Source organism: Platalea leucorodia, assembly GCF_965183815.1.
Source record: "Platalea leucorodia genome assembly, contig: HAP1_HAP1_SCAFFOLD_24, whole genome shotgun sequence".
Lineage (NCBI taxonomy): Eukaryota > Metazoa > Chordata > Aves > Pelecaniformes > Threskiornithidae > Platalea > Platalea leucorodia.
Genome location: NW_028121458.1, coordinates 262,038 through 279,350, shown reverse-complemented (window position 1 = coordinate 279,350; position 17,313 = coordinate 262,038). Strand labels below are relative to the sequence as shown.

Here is a 17,313-nt window from a genome sequence, read left to right as displayed (position 1 = left end):
AGCAGATATATGATCAGGAAATGAGAGGAAACTAAAACCAGAAATGTTGTGGGAGGGAGAATGAGCAAGCCTCCTCTCCCACCCAGCAAACCCCATGCCCTCAGGGCCGCGGGGTCCAAGGCGTGAACCACCTCCTCTGCAGCCAGAGCTCCAGCAGAGCCGTGGTGCAGCTCTCCAGCCACGGGCCCTTCTCCCTCTGCAGAGCACAGGGGCTGAGAGCAGCTGCCCGGCAATGTTGGTATCCGGGAGGTGGTGTGTACAGCTGGGTAAGGGTAACGCTGTCCTGAGTCAGTGCCTGAGTGCTTCTAACCTGGCGTCTCTCAGCCAGACCCTCACCTTATTTTAACTTGTTTCTCCACTGGTCTAGGTTATTCTTATTTTATTTTGTTCTTGCTGTCAGGCTCTCTGGGGATGGGAGTTTCAGCTGCAGAGTCACACACTGATCTTGTGTGTCATCCCATGCAGGTGTGTCCATGGGAACAGGTGTCCCAGCTTTCCTCTCACCTGTGGAGATCTCATCCATACAGTCTGTGGGGCTGGGGAATGAGCTGACTCTTACTGAGATGACATCTTTAGGGCACCTGGCTGTCTGATGTGTTCTTCCAAGCCTTGAACTGCCCTCAAGGATGCAAAGCTGTCCCATAGCACGTCTCTTTTCTCTGAAAGCCCCACGGAGAACACAGAGACTCTACGACCGAGGAAATGCTGTCGGGTTGGTGAAATGAGGCATGTGTGTCCTTGGCTAGAAGTGGGGTTCTGAGACCTTGAGAACGAGTGAGACATTTAGTGGTCTGCAGTGAATCCCTCTGCTCTCAGCAGTGTCTGGTGGTCTTCAGGGCACCATGGGAGTGTGATCACCCTCCGTCTCAGAAAGGTGCAAGCCCAGGGCAGCTGGGAACAAGGCGGAGGGACAGACCAGCTCCCTTCACTCTGCTCTAAGCCACAGGCAATCCTCCTGCCTCTCAGGACTCCCTCTGTTCTCCCTGAGGGCAGCAGAAATTCTGAGGTTTCTGACATCCAAGAACACTCCCCAGGAGAAACGGAGGGAAACTTTAAGAATAAACTCTGAAATTGCCCTCTGCCATTCTGCTTCCTCACCACAGGGAGTGCAGGTGCTGACAGGCCCTTCTGCGTTAGGAGCAGTTTCACCTGACAAAGTCCAACACCAGGACTGGGTCCTTCCCCCACCTTTCCCATGAACCCACTCCTGCAGAGTAGGCTGACTCCTTGGCAGGCAGCAGGCAGAGCCCGTATTTCTCATGGCACATTCAGCCAGCACCAAGCAGGGTTTCAGAAATGGAGCTAAAGGAAGTTCTCATAGAAAAGTAAAAAGGGGGAGGGTGTAGAAAGGGGAGCATCTAGGAGAAATGGCTTTTGTTTTGTTTAGAGACATCTCCCCTAACTTCTCACTGCATTTTCCTCCTTGGACAGTCACTCATGACCAGAGGCAGCAGATGTCCAACGCCAGCTTCATTACCGAGTTCCTCCTCCGGGTTTTCGCAGACACACGGGAGCTGCAGCTCTTGCACTTCTGGCTCTTCCTGGGCATCTACCTGGCTGCCCTCCTGGGCAACGGCCTCATCATCACCGCTGTAGCCTGCAACCACCACCTCCACACCCCCATGTACTTCTTCCTCTTCAACCTCTCCCTCCTCGACCTGGCCTCCATCTCCACCACTCTCCCCAAAGCCATGGCCAATTCCCTGTGGGACACCAGGGCCATCTCCTACTCGGGATGTGCTGCACAGGTCTTTTTCTTTCTCTTCTTCGTTGGAGGAGAGTATTCTCTTCTCACTGTCATGGCCTATGACCGCTATGTGGCCATTTGCAAACCCCTGCACTACGGGGCCCTCCTGGGCAGCAGAGCTTGTGTCCACATGGCAGCAGCTGCCTGGGGCAGTGGGTTTCTCAATGCTCTCCTGCACACTCCCCATATATTTTCCCTACCCCTCTGCCAAGGCAATGTCCTGGACCAGTTCTTCTGTGAAATCCCCCAGATCCTCAAGCTCTCCTGCTCAGATGCCTACCTCAGGGAGGTTGGACTTCTTGTGGTTAGTGCCTCTTTTGGATTTGGGTGTTTTGTTTTCATTGTGGTGTCTTATGTGGAGATCTTCAGGGCCGTGCTGAGGATCCCCTCTGAGCAGGGACGCCACAAAGCCTTTTCCACGTGCCTCCCTCACCTGGCTGTGTTCTCCCTGTTTCTCAGCACCTCATTTTTTGCCTACCTGAAGCCCCCCTCCATCTCTTCCCCATCCCTGGATCTGGTGGTGGCAGTGCTGTACTCAGTGTTTCCTCCAGCAGTGAACCCCCTCATCTACAGCCTGAGGAACCAGGAGCTCAAAGACCCACTGAAGAAGCTGAAGAAACTATGTAGCTGCTGCTTCCAGCTTCAGGGAGTTAAAAACTTTTCTATCTTCCAGTAGTATCTCTCAATAGCTCTTTAGCCCACTCTTCAATTGTGTTTATGTCTATTCTTTTTTATCTCTAGGTCTCAAAGAGCTCTTGTATGAATGGTCCTTGAGAAAGGCGGACTGCGTCAGATGCAGTTTGCACTTAGCATAAGGTTGACGAGAGTAGTTTATGGTTTCCTGAATTACATCATGTTTAAATTTGTTTGTTAGCAAGGAAGTTAAACATGCTGTGTCCGCATGCAGCCAGTTCACTGAGGAACTCAATGAACTGAGAAAATGAACTGAGTTCATTGAGTCAGTGCCGCTCAGTTGGCGGCCGGTCACAAGCGGTGTTCCCCAGGGCTCAGTACTGGGGCCCGTTCTGTTTAATATCTTTATCAATGATTTGGAGGAGGGGATCCACTGCACCCTCAGTAAGTTTGGAGACGACACTTAGCTGGGCAGCAGTATTGATCTGCTGGAGGGTAGGAAGGCTCTGCAGAGAGATCTGGACAGGCTGGATTGATGGGCCAAGGCCAATTTTATGAGAGTCAAGAAGGCCAAGTGCTGGGTCCTGCACTTGGGTCAAGCCCACACACCACTACAGGCACGCAGGGAAGAGTGATTGGAAAGCTGCCTGGTGGAAAAGAACACGGGGGTGTTGGTGGACAGCCAGCTGAATGAGCTGGCAGTGTGCCCTGGTGGCCAAGAACAGCATCTTGCCTTGCATCAGGAATAGCGTGGCTTTGGCCTGACCTGCTTGGAAGACTCCCATGGGATACAGCCCTGCAGAGAAGAGGGGTGCAGAGAGCTGTTTGATGGTCAAGGGTCTCTTCTTTCAGCTCCAAAATGGTCCACCCTGGCAGGCAGGAGGTCCTGCAGAGGTGGCAGGAGGAAGGCCTGGATGAGAAAGGAGCTCCTGAGTGGAACCAAGCATGAAGAGGAAACACAGAAAAGGTGGAAGCTGGATGACTCAATAGTTCTGTGGTTGTGTGCTGGAGAGAACTCTTTGCATGTGTGTGTTCTTGTCTGGGCATAGGGGGACGAGGGGATCCCAGGGCCAGGTTCTGGAGAGACAGAGTGTCTAAGACAGCTTCCTGGAGGGATCCGTACTGTCTGCGTTTCTATATAGGTATACATTTTACACTAACATCGTATAGCATACAAACAGCCCAACCCATGTTTCCCTTTTTCCACTGACCATGGTTTTGCTCGGCCGACAGACCTCCCAAGGTCCCTTCCAGGATGAGTGATCGTGCATTTCCTTCCACCATGGGTCTTCCCTTGATGATACAGCATGGGTGGGGCAGCAGGGCCGGGTCAGTGCAGGGACAGGGCTGGCTCTGACAGGGGCCATGAAGCAGCTGCTGGGACGTGACAGCAAGGACAGTTTACAAGGGAGAAATGTATTTCTATATTAACTTCAGTGTTTTTAGGAAGGCAAAGCTTTTTAAGCTTTTTTAAGCTCTGGCAAAGCTCAAGCTGTCGCTGGCAGAGGTCCCACAAAGTCAATCTGCACTTGTGCCCGTGGGCCTTCAATATGTTGTTGCTGGACTGGGGCTTTTACTCCAGTGTAATCTGCATTGGTCATGGCACGAGACAGACGGTTCCTACACTAAGAATTTTGCTGCTCCAACTGGCTAATAAGGAGTTTTAAATGTGTTTTCTGTAAGCAGCAATTCCAGATTTACTTTTCTTCAGAGCTCTTTTGGTTCCGAGCATCCAGAGAGCCAGACCAAAAGATGTATCGCTCGTCATTTCAGTTACCACCCTCACCCATGAACCTTCCACTTTTGCTGCAGGGCTTGTCCCTCAGCTTACAGAATGAAGTTGGCATGAGGCTGCTTCTTAGGAGAGCTTCCCAGACAAAATGCTCTTTGAGTCCAGCCAAGGGTGTGTTGGGGACAATACCTGAAGTCAGCCAACCCAATATTAAATGAACAAAGAGTTATTTGTTGAGGGAATTCTGTGTGCAGGAGTAAGGCCTGCCTTCCGTCCAAGAGTGCAGTTTTTTATACTATACGGGTAGGGCACCTTAAAAGGGGAATGCCACATTGCTGATTTGCTGCAATCCATCTGGGAGCTAAAAAACAGCCAGTGACCCAGACCCTTGGCCCGGGATTTCCAAAGGCCAGCCAATGCAGTTTGGAATGGGTCCTGAGGACACCAGAAGGGGAAGGGTTAAGACAAATACTCAAAAACACAGACCTAGCACAGTAACGGCCAGTTTTCCTGGTGCATAAATATTGTCTGAGACATATATCCAACACTCTGGCCAACCCTGATCAATCTAGACCAACGTACAAGAAGAAAACGTTTTCTATCTGTCAAGCAAGTGGCAGTATGAAAATTCTCAATAAAGGCAAAGAGAATTTTGACTCCAGCACTGCTAGACTGTACGCAGGTGTGGTGGGCTGACCCCAGGCAGCAACTAAGAACCCACCCATTGCAAGCTCACACTCCACCAGCAGAATGGGAAAGAGAATCAGAAGAGCAAATGTGGGAGAACTTGTGGTTCAAGATAAAAAACCTATTTATTGGTCTATTAAGTGAAGCAAAGCTGCGCACGCAACCAAAGCAAAATAAGGAATTCATTCACTACTTCCCATCAGCACACAGATGTTTAGCCATTTCCAGGAAACCAGGGCCTCAGCTCACGTAACAGTTACTTGGGAAGACAAATGACATAAGCACCCACATCCTCCCCTTCTTCATCCTTTTCCTCATTTTTTATTGCTGAACATGACATCATATGGTATGCAATATCCCCTTGGTCAGCTCAGGTCAGCTGTCCTGGCTGTGTCCCCTCCCAGCCTCTTGCTCATCCCCAGCCTACTGGCTGTGGGGACAGAGCAGGAAAAGGAAAAAACCTTGCTGATGTGTGAGCAATATTCAGCAACAGTCAAAATACTGGATTGTTATCAACACTCGTTTGGTTACAAGGCCAACGCACAGCACTGCACTGGCTGCTGTGAAGGAAATTAATGCCATCCCAGCCAGCCCCAGTACAATCTCCACCACTTATTCCTGCTATTTGCGTTATGCTCAGGACCTGTACTATCCAAGACATCCTTATTAACACCCGCTGCCCTCCTGTCCTTTGATATGCACACAGGCATCTGGAAGCCCCATGGTCACAAGTCTTGCTGCTCATGGTGTAGTTTAATAAGCCCCAAATCACTGGACGGCCAGTAGGGCTGGGCACCAGCAGCCCAGGAGCATCCCAGAGGGTGCTGAAGAGAATCTGTTGTCACAGACATTAATGAGCTGACTTGGGCTGGACTCTGTTACTCATAACAAAGGCAAAACTGGATGGGTATATCAGTGCTGAGGATAGCCACTGCTGCAATGACCGTGAGCTGGTGGAGAAGTAAGAGAAAGAGCAGAATCATTGCCCAGAATTGCCCAAAAGCAGATTCCAGCTGGTTCAGGAGCAGATTGATCTGACCTACGTAAACTGAGTGGCTCTTCAGAACAAAGTTTCTCTGCTAGCAGTGTTGGTGGGAAATGTGGTTTTATGAATGACTACACATAAATATGCTCCTAGAGCGAGAGAGCAACAACTGTGGTGTGCACGCTTGACGCTGTCAGTAAAATGAAAGAAGAAAATCATTGGAATTGATACCAAAACATCATTAGAGCTGGCAAAAAAATTTGAAGTTTAGAGAAAGATGACTTTTCTTCAGTTATTGCCTAGATTTATTTTTGAGCTAGGTTTCAACTCATGACAAAATCCACATTCGGGTCTTGAATAATTTGGCCGCGTAGAGAGTCTGTTGCTGCCTGGGATTTCCTGGGGCAGCTTGGAAACATGACACGGGACCTCCAGGGTCCCTTCCGGAGCATTAGCTGGTAACCGCCAGAAAAGCACCTCTGGACATATCAGTTGAAATAGCTTCTTGCTCTGCACTGACTACAGAGGGAAGTCTAGACAACCTGATTAGTCATAGACATCTGCGCTGAATTGTTTAATACCGAGTGAGACCACTCTCATCTATTTCATCACCTAAAACAGTGTCACGCATCACACACCTTGTAGGGGATGAAAAGGAAACGTGGTTTGATGTCTGAGAACTCCTTTAGGAAGCCACTGTAACAGAAATGTAAGACGAGCGCAAATGTCGTCATGCAAACCCAAGGTGTTTCAATGCTACTGGTCACTCTGCTCCCCTGTAGCAGGTGAGAAAGCTGGGCACCTGAATGTGACTTGCTGTGTGCAAAGAGTGAGGAGGGATATGCACAGTCCTGGGCAGGGACTCTTTTGAGGGGGGCACTGGGCTTTCTGCAAGACAGAAAATGATCTCTTTGAATGCTGTAGGCCTGACTAGCATCAGAAAATGTAAAAAACAAAACAAAACAAAAAACAAACAAAAAACCAAACAAAAACAAAAAACAAACAAACAAAAAACCAAACCAAAACAAAAAACCACCCCACACAAAACCAAAAAATAAAACCAACAGAGAAAATAAGAAAATGATCTAGAATGAAGAAAATGCTAAGCCTCTCGGATTCTTTGTGTTCCTATCCTCCTGGATTTGGTTTGGTTTGTAGCAATCTACTCGTCTTTGGTGACTTCATGTGCTGGGGAGGATGCAGTTCCAGGGACACAGATGCCTGGTGCCAGTGTCGATGCCCTGGCATCCTCTGCCCAGGCTCCATCTGCAGCTCCCGAGGGGCTCTGGTCTCTGATAACTGCCAGTCCCAGGCAAGCACCTCAGATGCACTGGGGCCTCTAGAGGTGGCACTGGGTGCTTATGGTCAGACAGAGGAACTCAGCCTGAAAACCTAAGAAAATTTTTCAATATTAAAAAAAAAAAAAGAGCACCTTTTAATCAGCTGAAATGGTTCAATACTTTCAATAAAATGTCAGTGTAATTTCTCTCATGCCAAAATGCGAATTTTCAGGATGTGTCTTAATCGTGTCAGAAGATACATAGCTTTCCCTAATCTCACTAATCTTTCTGGTATTTCCACCTGTCCTGACTACACTGATCATGTCTGAAGTCACCTTTCCAGCAGACTAACTGGACTCATGCACTTTCCTTTGTTCTCCAGATTCCCCTTCCTCTGCCTCTGTGACCATTCAGATACCTCTCACCATTCCAGCTGCTACTTTGAACTTTTCTTTCAGCAGTCTGCCTAGCTGTCTCTATAGCTAGCTCTTGAATTCTATTTATCATTTCCTCTCTGTCTAAAACATCTCTTGTCTGGTTACCCCTTGTGAAAAGCAAACCTCTTTGGAGGCAGCTTGGATGTACCATACAGTGAAGGTGTGATTTATTGTTTATCATGTCGTACTTTTGGTTGTTTGGGAGTTTTTTAACAATTAGGAAAAACCCTTCTGTGCCTGTTTGCAGCCAGTTCTCTTCTGGACAAGTCTGCTGTAAGGAAAAGTGACCTAAGTCCCAGGCGGTGAAGGAGAGAAACGGTGGGGTTGGGGAGATGAGGAGCACAGAGGCCCATACAGTGTTGGACCTCAAGGGACTGCTTTTCGTCCTGGTCGAGACCTCCTTAGGAGACCCTGGATCAATATCAACTGGAGAATGCTGCTATCACATCTTCAAAGTTGTCACTGAAATCTTTCTCTTTAACTCCACTCCTGAAACCCCTCTAATTAGCTGGAGAAGACTTGATGAAGATGATGGAAGAGACATGACTCCTTAGGCCTTTCTTCATTTTAATGAGCCCCATGGTGTATTTGGTGCTCTGAGTCCATGAACGTCCTCCACTGAGAGAAGACAGAAGTAATCTCTCAAGAAGTCAAAGTCAGAAGCAAAACCCAAGCTGTCTTGAAGCATTAATGGGCCCCCCTGAGGGCCATTACTGACAAAGCCTCCTCATGGACTTGTCAGAGCAGATAACTGGAGGCTGTGATTGCAGGTAGGCAAAGGCACTGTGCAGGTGGCTCTGATGTGAGTCAAGCCTTGGCTGACTTTATGAAGCAGAAAGGCCAAGTGCTGACCTGCAGCCTGTGGGAAGGGAGATCCTGTCCCTCACAGAGCTCAGGGCTCTTCCTGGGGCAGGGTGATGTGGGATGTGCAATGCTTAGTGAAGGACAAGAGTATGGCAGTGGCCGGCCTTCCCAGGGGCTGCAAGGAGACAATAAGGCCCCAGTGCCATGAGAGCAACCTGTCTCCTCGTAGACATCGGTAGCACAGACAGCTGCCATGGCCAAGGGGACAAAGACCTCAAGCACATGCAGGCAGGATCCAAGCTTTTGGGGAAGGAAAGGAGAGGGAGCTGCCCTTATATCCAAGAGGTCAGCAGGAACGCATGGAGCTCTGCCTTGGGATGGGTAATGAGCTAGCTGGGAGCTTATGGGTCAGGATTAGCAGGCAGACCAGCATCGCTGATGTTCTAGAGGGTGCCCGGTACAGAGCACCTGAGCAGGAAGCACCAGAGGAGGCCTTCTTCAGGCAACAGGCAGAAACCCCACATTCACAGGCCCTGGTCCTCATGAGGACTTGAACCACCCTGATATTTGCTGGAAGGACAACAGGGCAGGACACATGCAATCCAGGCGGTTTCTGGAGACCATCAACGATAACTTCCCAAGAATGGGCTTGGAAAGCCAAAGCCCACCTGAAGTTGCATCTGTGGAGGGATTTGAAGAACAAGAGCAGCTTCTACAGTGACATCAGCAGCAAAAGGAAGGCTGGGAAAAAACACGGGCCTGCTGCTAAATGGGGCTGGGGCTGTAATGACAGAGGATGCAGAAAGGGCCAAGGCACCCAGTGCCTTCTTGGTGAGACCGGCCTTCAGGAATCCCAGGCCCCTGAGACCAGAGGGCAAGTCTGGTGGAGGAGGATCAGGTTAGGGAACCTTTAGAGAAACCAGATATAAACAAGGCCATGGGAGCTGACAAGATGTGCTCGTGAGGGCTGAGGGACCTGGCCAATGTCATTGTGAAGCCACTCTTGGTCACCTCTGAAAGGTCCCATGGCTTTTGGGTGAGACTTCTGAGGGCTGGAAGAAAGCGTGTGTCAGTCCTGTCTTCAAGGAGGACGAGCAGGAGGAGCTGTGGAGCTGCTCAGCCAGGCTCCCATAACACCCTCCTAGACCAAGAATGGACTGGAGAAGGGGAAAGTGAGGGCAATGGCAAACTGGCTGACTTGCTGGGCCCATGGCTTTTGTGACCTGCAACACAAACTCCAGCGGGAGGCAAGTCACTAATGGTGTTCCCCAGGGTCCAATATTAGGGCCGATACTGTTTAATCTCTTACTGGTCTGGAGGATGAGAGCGAGGGCACCCTCAGGGAGTTAACAGATGACAGGATACTGGGAGGAGTGGCTGATAAACCAGAGGGTTGCAGTGGGATTCCGAGGGACCTCAACAGGCTGGAGAAGTGGTTCAGAGGAGATCCTCATGAAGTTCCACAAAGGGAAATGCAAGGTCCTTTACAGAATAGGACCTGCAGGTCCCGGTGGACAACAAGTGCAACATCAGCCAGCAATGTGCCAGCAATGTGTATAGAAGGCAATCAGCATCCCTGGCTGCGTTAGGAGGGGCAGCAGGCAGAGGCAGGTGATCCTTCCCCCTCTCCTCAGCACTGGTGAGGCAATACCTGGAGTGCTGGGTCCAGTTCTGGGCTCCTCAGTGCAACGAAATTGAGAACTTGCAGAAATGAATCTGGCTCTGGGCCATGAAGATGACGAAGGACCAGAGCATCTTTCACATGAAGAGAGGCTGAAAGAGCTGGGACCGTTCAGCCTAGAGAAGAGAAGGCTCGGGGGGAATCTCATTAAAGTGTAAAAAAAACCTGATGGGAGGGAGTGAAGAAGAGGGATCCAGACTCTTCTCAGTGGTACCCAGTGACAGAAAAAAAGATTAAACCCCATGAAATCCCATCTGAACAAAAGACAACACTTGTTAAATGTGAGGGAGGTCAAACACTGGGTCAGGTTTCCCAGAGAGTCTCCATCCTTGGAAATATTCACAACCCAGCTGGACCCAATGGCTTTTGGCAACCTGCCCCAGCTGACCCTGCTTTGAGCAAGGGCGTTGGACTAGGTGACCTCCAGAGATCCTTTCCAACCCCAACTCTTTTGTGATTCTCTGGGTCTGTAATGCCTGGCAGGGTTTCTGAGAACTTTTCTGTAAGATCCCCACACCAACTGGACTCCTGGTGTCCCTTGGAGCACAGCCTCCTCCTGAGGATGATCTCCCTCACCTTGTAACCCTGAGGACAGGGTGAAACAGTGAATAAAAATGGCAGCAATGCCTCAACATGCAGCAGTGTCCCCTACCCCTGAGTCCATGTCCAGCCCCTTCTTCCTTCAGGATTTGAGTCGGAAGGGACATCTGAAGGTCTGCTCTGAGCAGGGAGAAGTTTATGGTTAGATCAGGGACATCAGTGCTTTCTCCAGATGAGTTTTGAAAACCTCTGTGCCCCTGACCCACTGCTTGTCAGCTATCGTGGTGATATATGTGTACATAGAGGTTTAAAAAACTCTCTCTCTCTATGTGTGTGTGTATGAGTATATATATGGGGTTTTTTTCTTTCCTTAACCTGATAAGAAATTCCCCTTACTGCTGCTTGTCTCTATGGTCTCTTGTCCCTTCCTTCCCTTCATGATCCCTAGCCAGATCATCGCACCTACTCAGACCAAGGAGAATCACAACCTCCTCTCCAAGCACAGCCTCGCTGGGACCCTCTGGAACCATGCAGGCAGGCTGGGGTGGCCAGATCCAAGCAGAGACAAGCCCTACAGAAGGACTGTGGTAGTGAATGGGAGCTGGTGCTGGGGCAGAGCCAGGGGCCATGGAGGACATCAGAGACGACCTCCAGCAGCTCCCCTTCAACCAAGGCAGGGAGTAATGCACCCAGTGGTGCTCCTGAGAGAGGATGGTGACGCAGGGAAGGAGGCACCAGGGGCTGCGGTGCAGGGAACCGATGCTTGCCTCTGTGTCTTGGGCCTCCTGGAAGCGGTGCCAGGGGCTGCACCCCCAAGGCACCCCCAAGCCTGCGAGTAGCCCTGAGTCCTCTCCTGACTGTGGGGAGCTGCTCTGGCTTCAGCGAGTCTGCTGGCAGAGCTGGAGCTGTTGGAGCTCAGCCTGCCCCTCCAGTACTATGACTGGGGTGACAGCCCTGCCTGTTTGAGGGTCATTTTGAGGGTCATTTGGGGTCCTGGCAGTGTGGGAGCTTCCTGGAGCATCATGGCTCTTGTTCTCATTCCCATCCCTGCAGCAGCACAGCTCTGCTGCCACACAGCCCAGCTGTGCAGGCATCAATGGGGCAGGCTGCATTCAGGGGTGGGAAAACATCCCCCTGGGACGGTCTGCCCAATAGACCTCAGTGCCACATCCCTCTGCAGCCCTCCTGCTTTGGCAGCCCTCCCCAGCACCGGTCCCTGCCCAGACTTGGCTGTGTCCCGGGCAGGGGTTCGTAGACAGGGGACTGCCAGGGTCTGGGCATGTGGGAGTTGGGGAAGGGCTGGATGTTCTCCCAGTGTAGGTGGAGCTGGTCACATTTAAATGATCAGCCCACACCTGGACCATGGTGAATGGCCAGGGCTGGAAAACACAAAGGGTCAGGATTGGGGGTGACTTTGGGGCCAGCATATGGGCTGGGGGAGACTGTCTCTAGGGCATGTGCTGGGCACAGGGACTGAGGGACAACAGCAAACTCAGAAGGTCATGCTTCCTTCAGCGCAAGCCCTGACAAAGGTTCCCAGCCTCCCTTTCAATGCCACGCTTCAGGAGGAACCATGGCACTAAGGGGTGGGGAGTGAGGGATGCCGATTCTGCTTCATCCACTTCCCAGACCTCAGGGAGCACCAGGACAGAAAGGACTTGTGGCTCTGCACTGTGAGCCTGGTTTAGGGTAACCACAGTCTGGGCACTACTGCTGATGAGCGCAATGCCAGAATTTGTCTCCCCCAGGCAATTTCCAGCCCACATCAGCTGCCACCTGAATTTTCCCCACCCCTCCTCTGATGCAGCTGGAGGTTTCCTGGCCCCCTCCCCATGCTCCCTGCAGGGCCTTGACCTGGATGGGGGTCACTACCGCTAATCCGCCTCCCTGGGGGTCTCTGGATGTGGCAGGTGCTTGAAGGGACTGCGGTGCTTTCCCAAGGACAGTAGGTGTGTTCATTAGGGCCTGAGGGTGACAAGAATCACTCTCCAGTCTTCCTTTTTTGTAGCTGCTTGGTGCCCACTGCCTCCCCTGGGACGGCAGAGTCCTCGTTTCCCTACAGATCCCTGCGTTTAGCACTTTCCCTTTGGGTGACTCCATTGTGGGGGACCTCTCACTTTGTGGGGATCATGTCACTGCCCACCCCAAGCACACGCTGTCCATGGGGATGCCCCAGGCTCCCCAGGCAACTCCAGACTCCCATCCTTAAGGACATCGCCTGCCATATCTGGAAGCCCTGGGATGTGTCCCACATGTGGGACAGCCCTGCATATGTGCCTCAGTGACCATTCACCATCTCCACTGTAACTAGAAACTTGAATGCAAACCTTGCTCTCTAACAGGTCGCAACATGACATTGAGCTCTTTGCTCCTGAGTCCAGGGAGCAACAGGCCCTTTTGGGGTGCAGCTGCTCATGACCACGCTTGGCAACAGCTTTGGAAGACAAGTCGAGGTTTCGGGCACTGCACCGGGGAGAAGCCATTTATTAAAGAGCTGCTATGAGAGAGTCAGCACTGACCCAGTGTTAGACATACATAAATACATGCTACAGGCAAGACAGAGAAAGCTCAATGAAGCCATAATGACAGTGATAATGATAACGATGATAATGATAATTATAAATATAGTGATGCTAATGATAATAGAAAACCTCACAAAGTCCTGGAATGGTTTACTGTGGGAGTTCTTAGTGGAGACAGAAGGGAAGATTATGCCTCCTGAAAAAAGCCCTTGAAATCACTTTCCTCAAGACGTCTTTGAGCTCCTGGTTCCTCATGCTGTAGATGAGAGGGTTCACTGCTGGAGGCACCACCGAGTACAGCACTGCCACCACTAGGTCCAGGGATGAGGAGGAGATGGAGGGGGGCTTCAAGTAGGCAAACATTACAGTGCTGACAAACAGGGAGACCACAGCCAGGTGAGGGAGGCACGTGGAAAAGGATTTGTGCCGTCCCTGCTCAGAGGGGTTCCTCAGCACGGCCCTGAAGATCTGCACATAGGACACCACAAGGAAAACAAAACACCCAAAGGTGAAACAGGCACTAACCACAAGGAGCCCATTTTCCCTGAGGCAGGCATGTGAGCAGGAGAGCTTGAGGATCTGGGGGATTTCACAGAAGAACTGGTCCAGGACATTGCCTTGGCAGAGGGGTAATGAAAATGTATTGGCAGTGTGCAGCACAGCATAGAGAAACCCAGTGCCCCAGGCAGCTGCTGCCATGTGGACACAAGCTCTGCTGCCCAGGAGGGTCCCGTAGTGCAGGGGTTTGCAGATGGCCACGTAGCGGTCATAAGACATGACAGTTAGGAGACAATACTCTGCTGAGATAAAGAAGATTAAAAAAAAGAGCTGTGCAGCACATCCCAAGTAGGAGATTTCCCTGTTGTCCCACAGGGAATTGGCCATGACTTTGGGTAGAGTAGTGGAGATGGAGGCCAGGTCTGTGAGGGAGAGGTTGAGGAGGAAGAAGTACATGGGGGTGTGGAGGCGGTGGTCACAGGCAATGGCGGTGATGATGAGGCCGTTGCCCAGGAGGGCAGCCAGGTAGATGGCCATGAAGAGGCAGAAGTGCAAGAGCTGCAATTCCCGTTTGTCTGCCAATGCCAGGAGGAGGAACTGGGTGATGGAGCTGCCATTGGACATTTGCTTCCTCTGGGCATTGGGCACTGTCCAAAAAGGAATAGAAAGCGACAAGTTAGGAGAATCTTCTCTCGAAAATCCTCTGCCATTTCTCATTGAAATCCCCCCTCCCTGAGCCGAATGAGGAATGAGTCAGCTCAGTCCCCAACCCTGTCAACTGAATGACATGGTGCCTCACAGTTGTAAATACAGCTTGGGCACCTAGTTCCCATGAGGACACCTCCATTGAAGGATCCCCATCATAGTTAAAAGAGAAGCTGATCTGCACCACCACCCCAACCCCAGAGACCAAGAGCATCACTGACAGGGAGGGAATCAAGGAAGGATACTGCTGCGCTCAAAAAAAAACCAAAAAACAAAGCAAGGAGAGGAAGGCGGAGAGGCATGCAGGGAAGCCTTCTCCATACCCAGCTGTGCTCTCCACCTCACAGACACAAGCACACATAAATATTAATTGTAGGACCCATGTGCTTCTTTTCCGGAGGTCCAGCTGTGCAGGAGGTAACTCATGCCCTGGACCCTGGGGCCATGGGGACAGAGGCTCTTCTGGGTGGGAGAGGAGAGCAGGGAGTTGCTCCAGGGAAGGCATCTGCAGTGCAGGGGATGGCAGAGAGGTGCCTGAATCCCCCGCTTCCCATGGCGCTTCTGGGAGCAGATCCCTTTGCATCCCTGCCCACGTCTCTGGTGCCTGGAGCTGCCTCTGCCAGGGGCTGGTTCTCTGTTCCCAGGTCTCCTCCCTGTCTGCTCCAGTGAGCTCTATGCACCTTCCCACTCACGTCTGACTTTAACCTCTCTCTGCCTCGCTCCTCTCCCCTCGGTGCCTGCAGGCAGTGCCCTCAGCCCTGCTGCGCTTCGCAGAGGAGCTGCTCCTGGGCAGAGCTGTCTCTCTGCAGGGCTGCCCACTTGCCAGGAGCTCCCTCCATCCCAGGAGCCCAGCCCAGCTCAGCAGCAGAGGCCCAGCCCAAGGCAGCACTTTCTCTGCCCCTCTGGGCTCCCTCCAGGTGTCCCTGGGGCTCCAGGGGAACCTGCTGTGAAACAGGCTGGAGCAATCACTCATGTTCCCCCTCTCAGCTGGGGAGAGACACTTCTTTCCAGCTGTGTCATTTCTGTCAGAGTTAGGTCTAAGAATCGCCTTCTTTTGTTCCGGTATGAGACCAGTCACCCAGACAGGGACAGGGCAGCTGCTCAATTTAATGGCGAAATACCGGCCTGTAGTGCTATCTCAGATGCCAAAGCTGCCCAGCACAAGGGCATCTGATGGGGGCGTCTTAGGACCTATCGCACAGCAATCCCCATTCAGAGCTGGTCACTAACAGACACCTCTAATGGCATCTCAGACAGGTTTGGGGCTTAGGAGCAAGTTACTGAATGCCACTGCTGCAGGGAGGCAGTGTCTGTCCCACGTCTAGCCATTAGATGCATGGGGCAGTGCATGAGTACGAGGCACACCACAGCAGGGTCTCCACTCATGTGCCAACACTTTCAAAGGATTCTTCTTCCCCCCATCCTTTATTCACCTCCTTGATGATACAATCAAGACACAGGTGAATGATTTTCACAGCGTGCCTGGATAACAGGATGTCCACAGTCAAGGATATTTTCAGCAGCAACCTGTCCTGCTTGGAGATCAGCTTCACCTCCACCACAGCCTCTCTGGGCTGCAGTGACATTGCAGACAGCAAAGCCCTCTCCTGCCAGGGCCGCCCAGTCCAAACCTGTTTCTCTCTGGCATTGGGGAGCACAGGGTTTGCTCACCTTGTGGGCCCCTCATTTCAGCCTCACATTGCCATCTGCCATCCACGCCAGCATGTCTCCGCTCTGAAGCAAAGCCTTGGCTTGCACAGGATCTTGGGTGCAAGAGCTGTGACAAGTCTGAGGTTGGCCCTGGTGGCACCAAGCTGAGGGGCTGCAGCCCAAATGGGCACCAATGGCCTCAGCCTGGGGCACAGACAGGAGGGGCTGGAGCCCTGTGTGCTGTCACAGAGCTGTGACATTGATGTAAATACCTGCTGAGGTGTGTGGGACAAGTCAGAAACCTTAAGGTTCTGTGATGCATGGATACAGGCTGTTCAGAGGAGAGAGGTGGGGAACGTCAGGAGGGGGATGACCTCAGGGGGAGGGAGCTGCCTGGATGTATGGAGGTCCTCTATGGGATGGGCAGCAGATTGGGTGAGCTCTTGTGGGTGGGGGTCACAGGAGAGACCAGTTAGGGAGACATTGTGGTAGGAGCTAAATACCTGGGATCAGGTGAGGAAGAGGACACAGTCTTATTTAAGCAATGGGAGGAAGTCCATTGACCCCACATCACCCCTGGGAACTCTCATCACCCTGACGCTCACGAGAAGGGGAAACGACAGGGTGCAAACAGCCCCGCAGGTTTCTTCTGGTTCCTGGGGCCAGCTTCTTAGCCCAGCTGCCAGATGTGCCAACAGAGGTGATGCTCACCTGGATCTGGTACTTGCAAACAGGGAAAAGTGGATCAGGGATGTGAAATCCAGTGTCAGTCTGACCTGAGCTACGCTGTGGGCATACTGCTCGCCAGCCACAGCCATGGGCACAGCCATGCCTGGCCATGGACCTCGTTGGGTCTGACTCGCAGACTCACTTCCCAGCTTGAGCCGTTATGGATGCCCAATGGCACAACACCCTGTCCCTCCAAGTGCCAGGCTCCGGCCGATACACAAAGGCCCAGCACAGCCATGGCACTGCAGCGCTTGTAGAACCAGGCCCTGGAGGTGCTCACCAGGCCAGGGCCAAAGGTGGGCGGCTGGAGGGGAGTCCCTTGAACGCTTTCAAACTCTCAAGGTTTGTACCAAAATTAACCTGAATTATACCTTTGAAATTCAGCCGTATACAGACTGAAAAAGACCTCCTCCCTCCTTCTTCTTCCTTTCTTCCCATCACTTGGCCGTATTTCAGAGGAGAGCAAATTGAAGATGGTGATGCTTCTGGGTGCCAATGAGTGAAAGCGGGGAAGTGAGGCAACACACGCAAAATGATGGAAAAGTTTTGCTAGTTCAAAGCTCTTCTCTTCAGATCCGATCTCTGAAGCCTGAAATCCGCAGCAGAGAACCTTCCTTTCAGCAATTAAGTGGAGATTCCCCCAGCAGTCTTGGCTGTGTCCCCTCCCAACTTCTTGCCCACTC

General features: G+C 51.7%; 2 protein-coding genes across 2 annotated transcripts; one reads left to right on the top strand and one right to left on the bottom strand.

The window, feature by feature from the left end:
- Window positions 1–1,454: 1,454 nt before the first annotated feature.
- Window positions 1,455–2,423, top strand: LOC309603156 (olfactory receptor 14C36-like; the record flags this gene model as incomplete). The annotated part of the gene is made up of 1 exon (XM_082338073.1): window positions 1,455–2,423. The coding sequence occupies one exon, from the start codon at window positions 1,455–1,457 to the stop codon at window positions 2,421–2,423; it is 969 nt and encodes a 322-aa protein (XP_082194199.1).
- Window positions 2,424–13,213: 10,790 nt separating this feature from the next.
- On the bottom strand, window positions 13,214–14,194 carry LOC309603155 (olfactory receptor 14A16-like; the record flags this gene model as incomplete). The annotated part of the gene is made up of 1 exon (XM_082338072.1): window positions 13,214–14,194. The coding sequence occupies exon 1, from the start codon at window positions 14,168–14,170 to the stop codon at window positions 13,214–13,216; it is 957 nt and encodes a 318-aa protein (XP_082194198.1). The 5' UTR covers window positions 14,171–14,194.
- Between the last annotated feature and the right edge of the window lie 3,119 nt (window positions 14,195–17,313).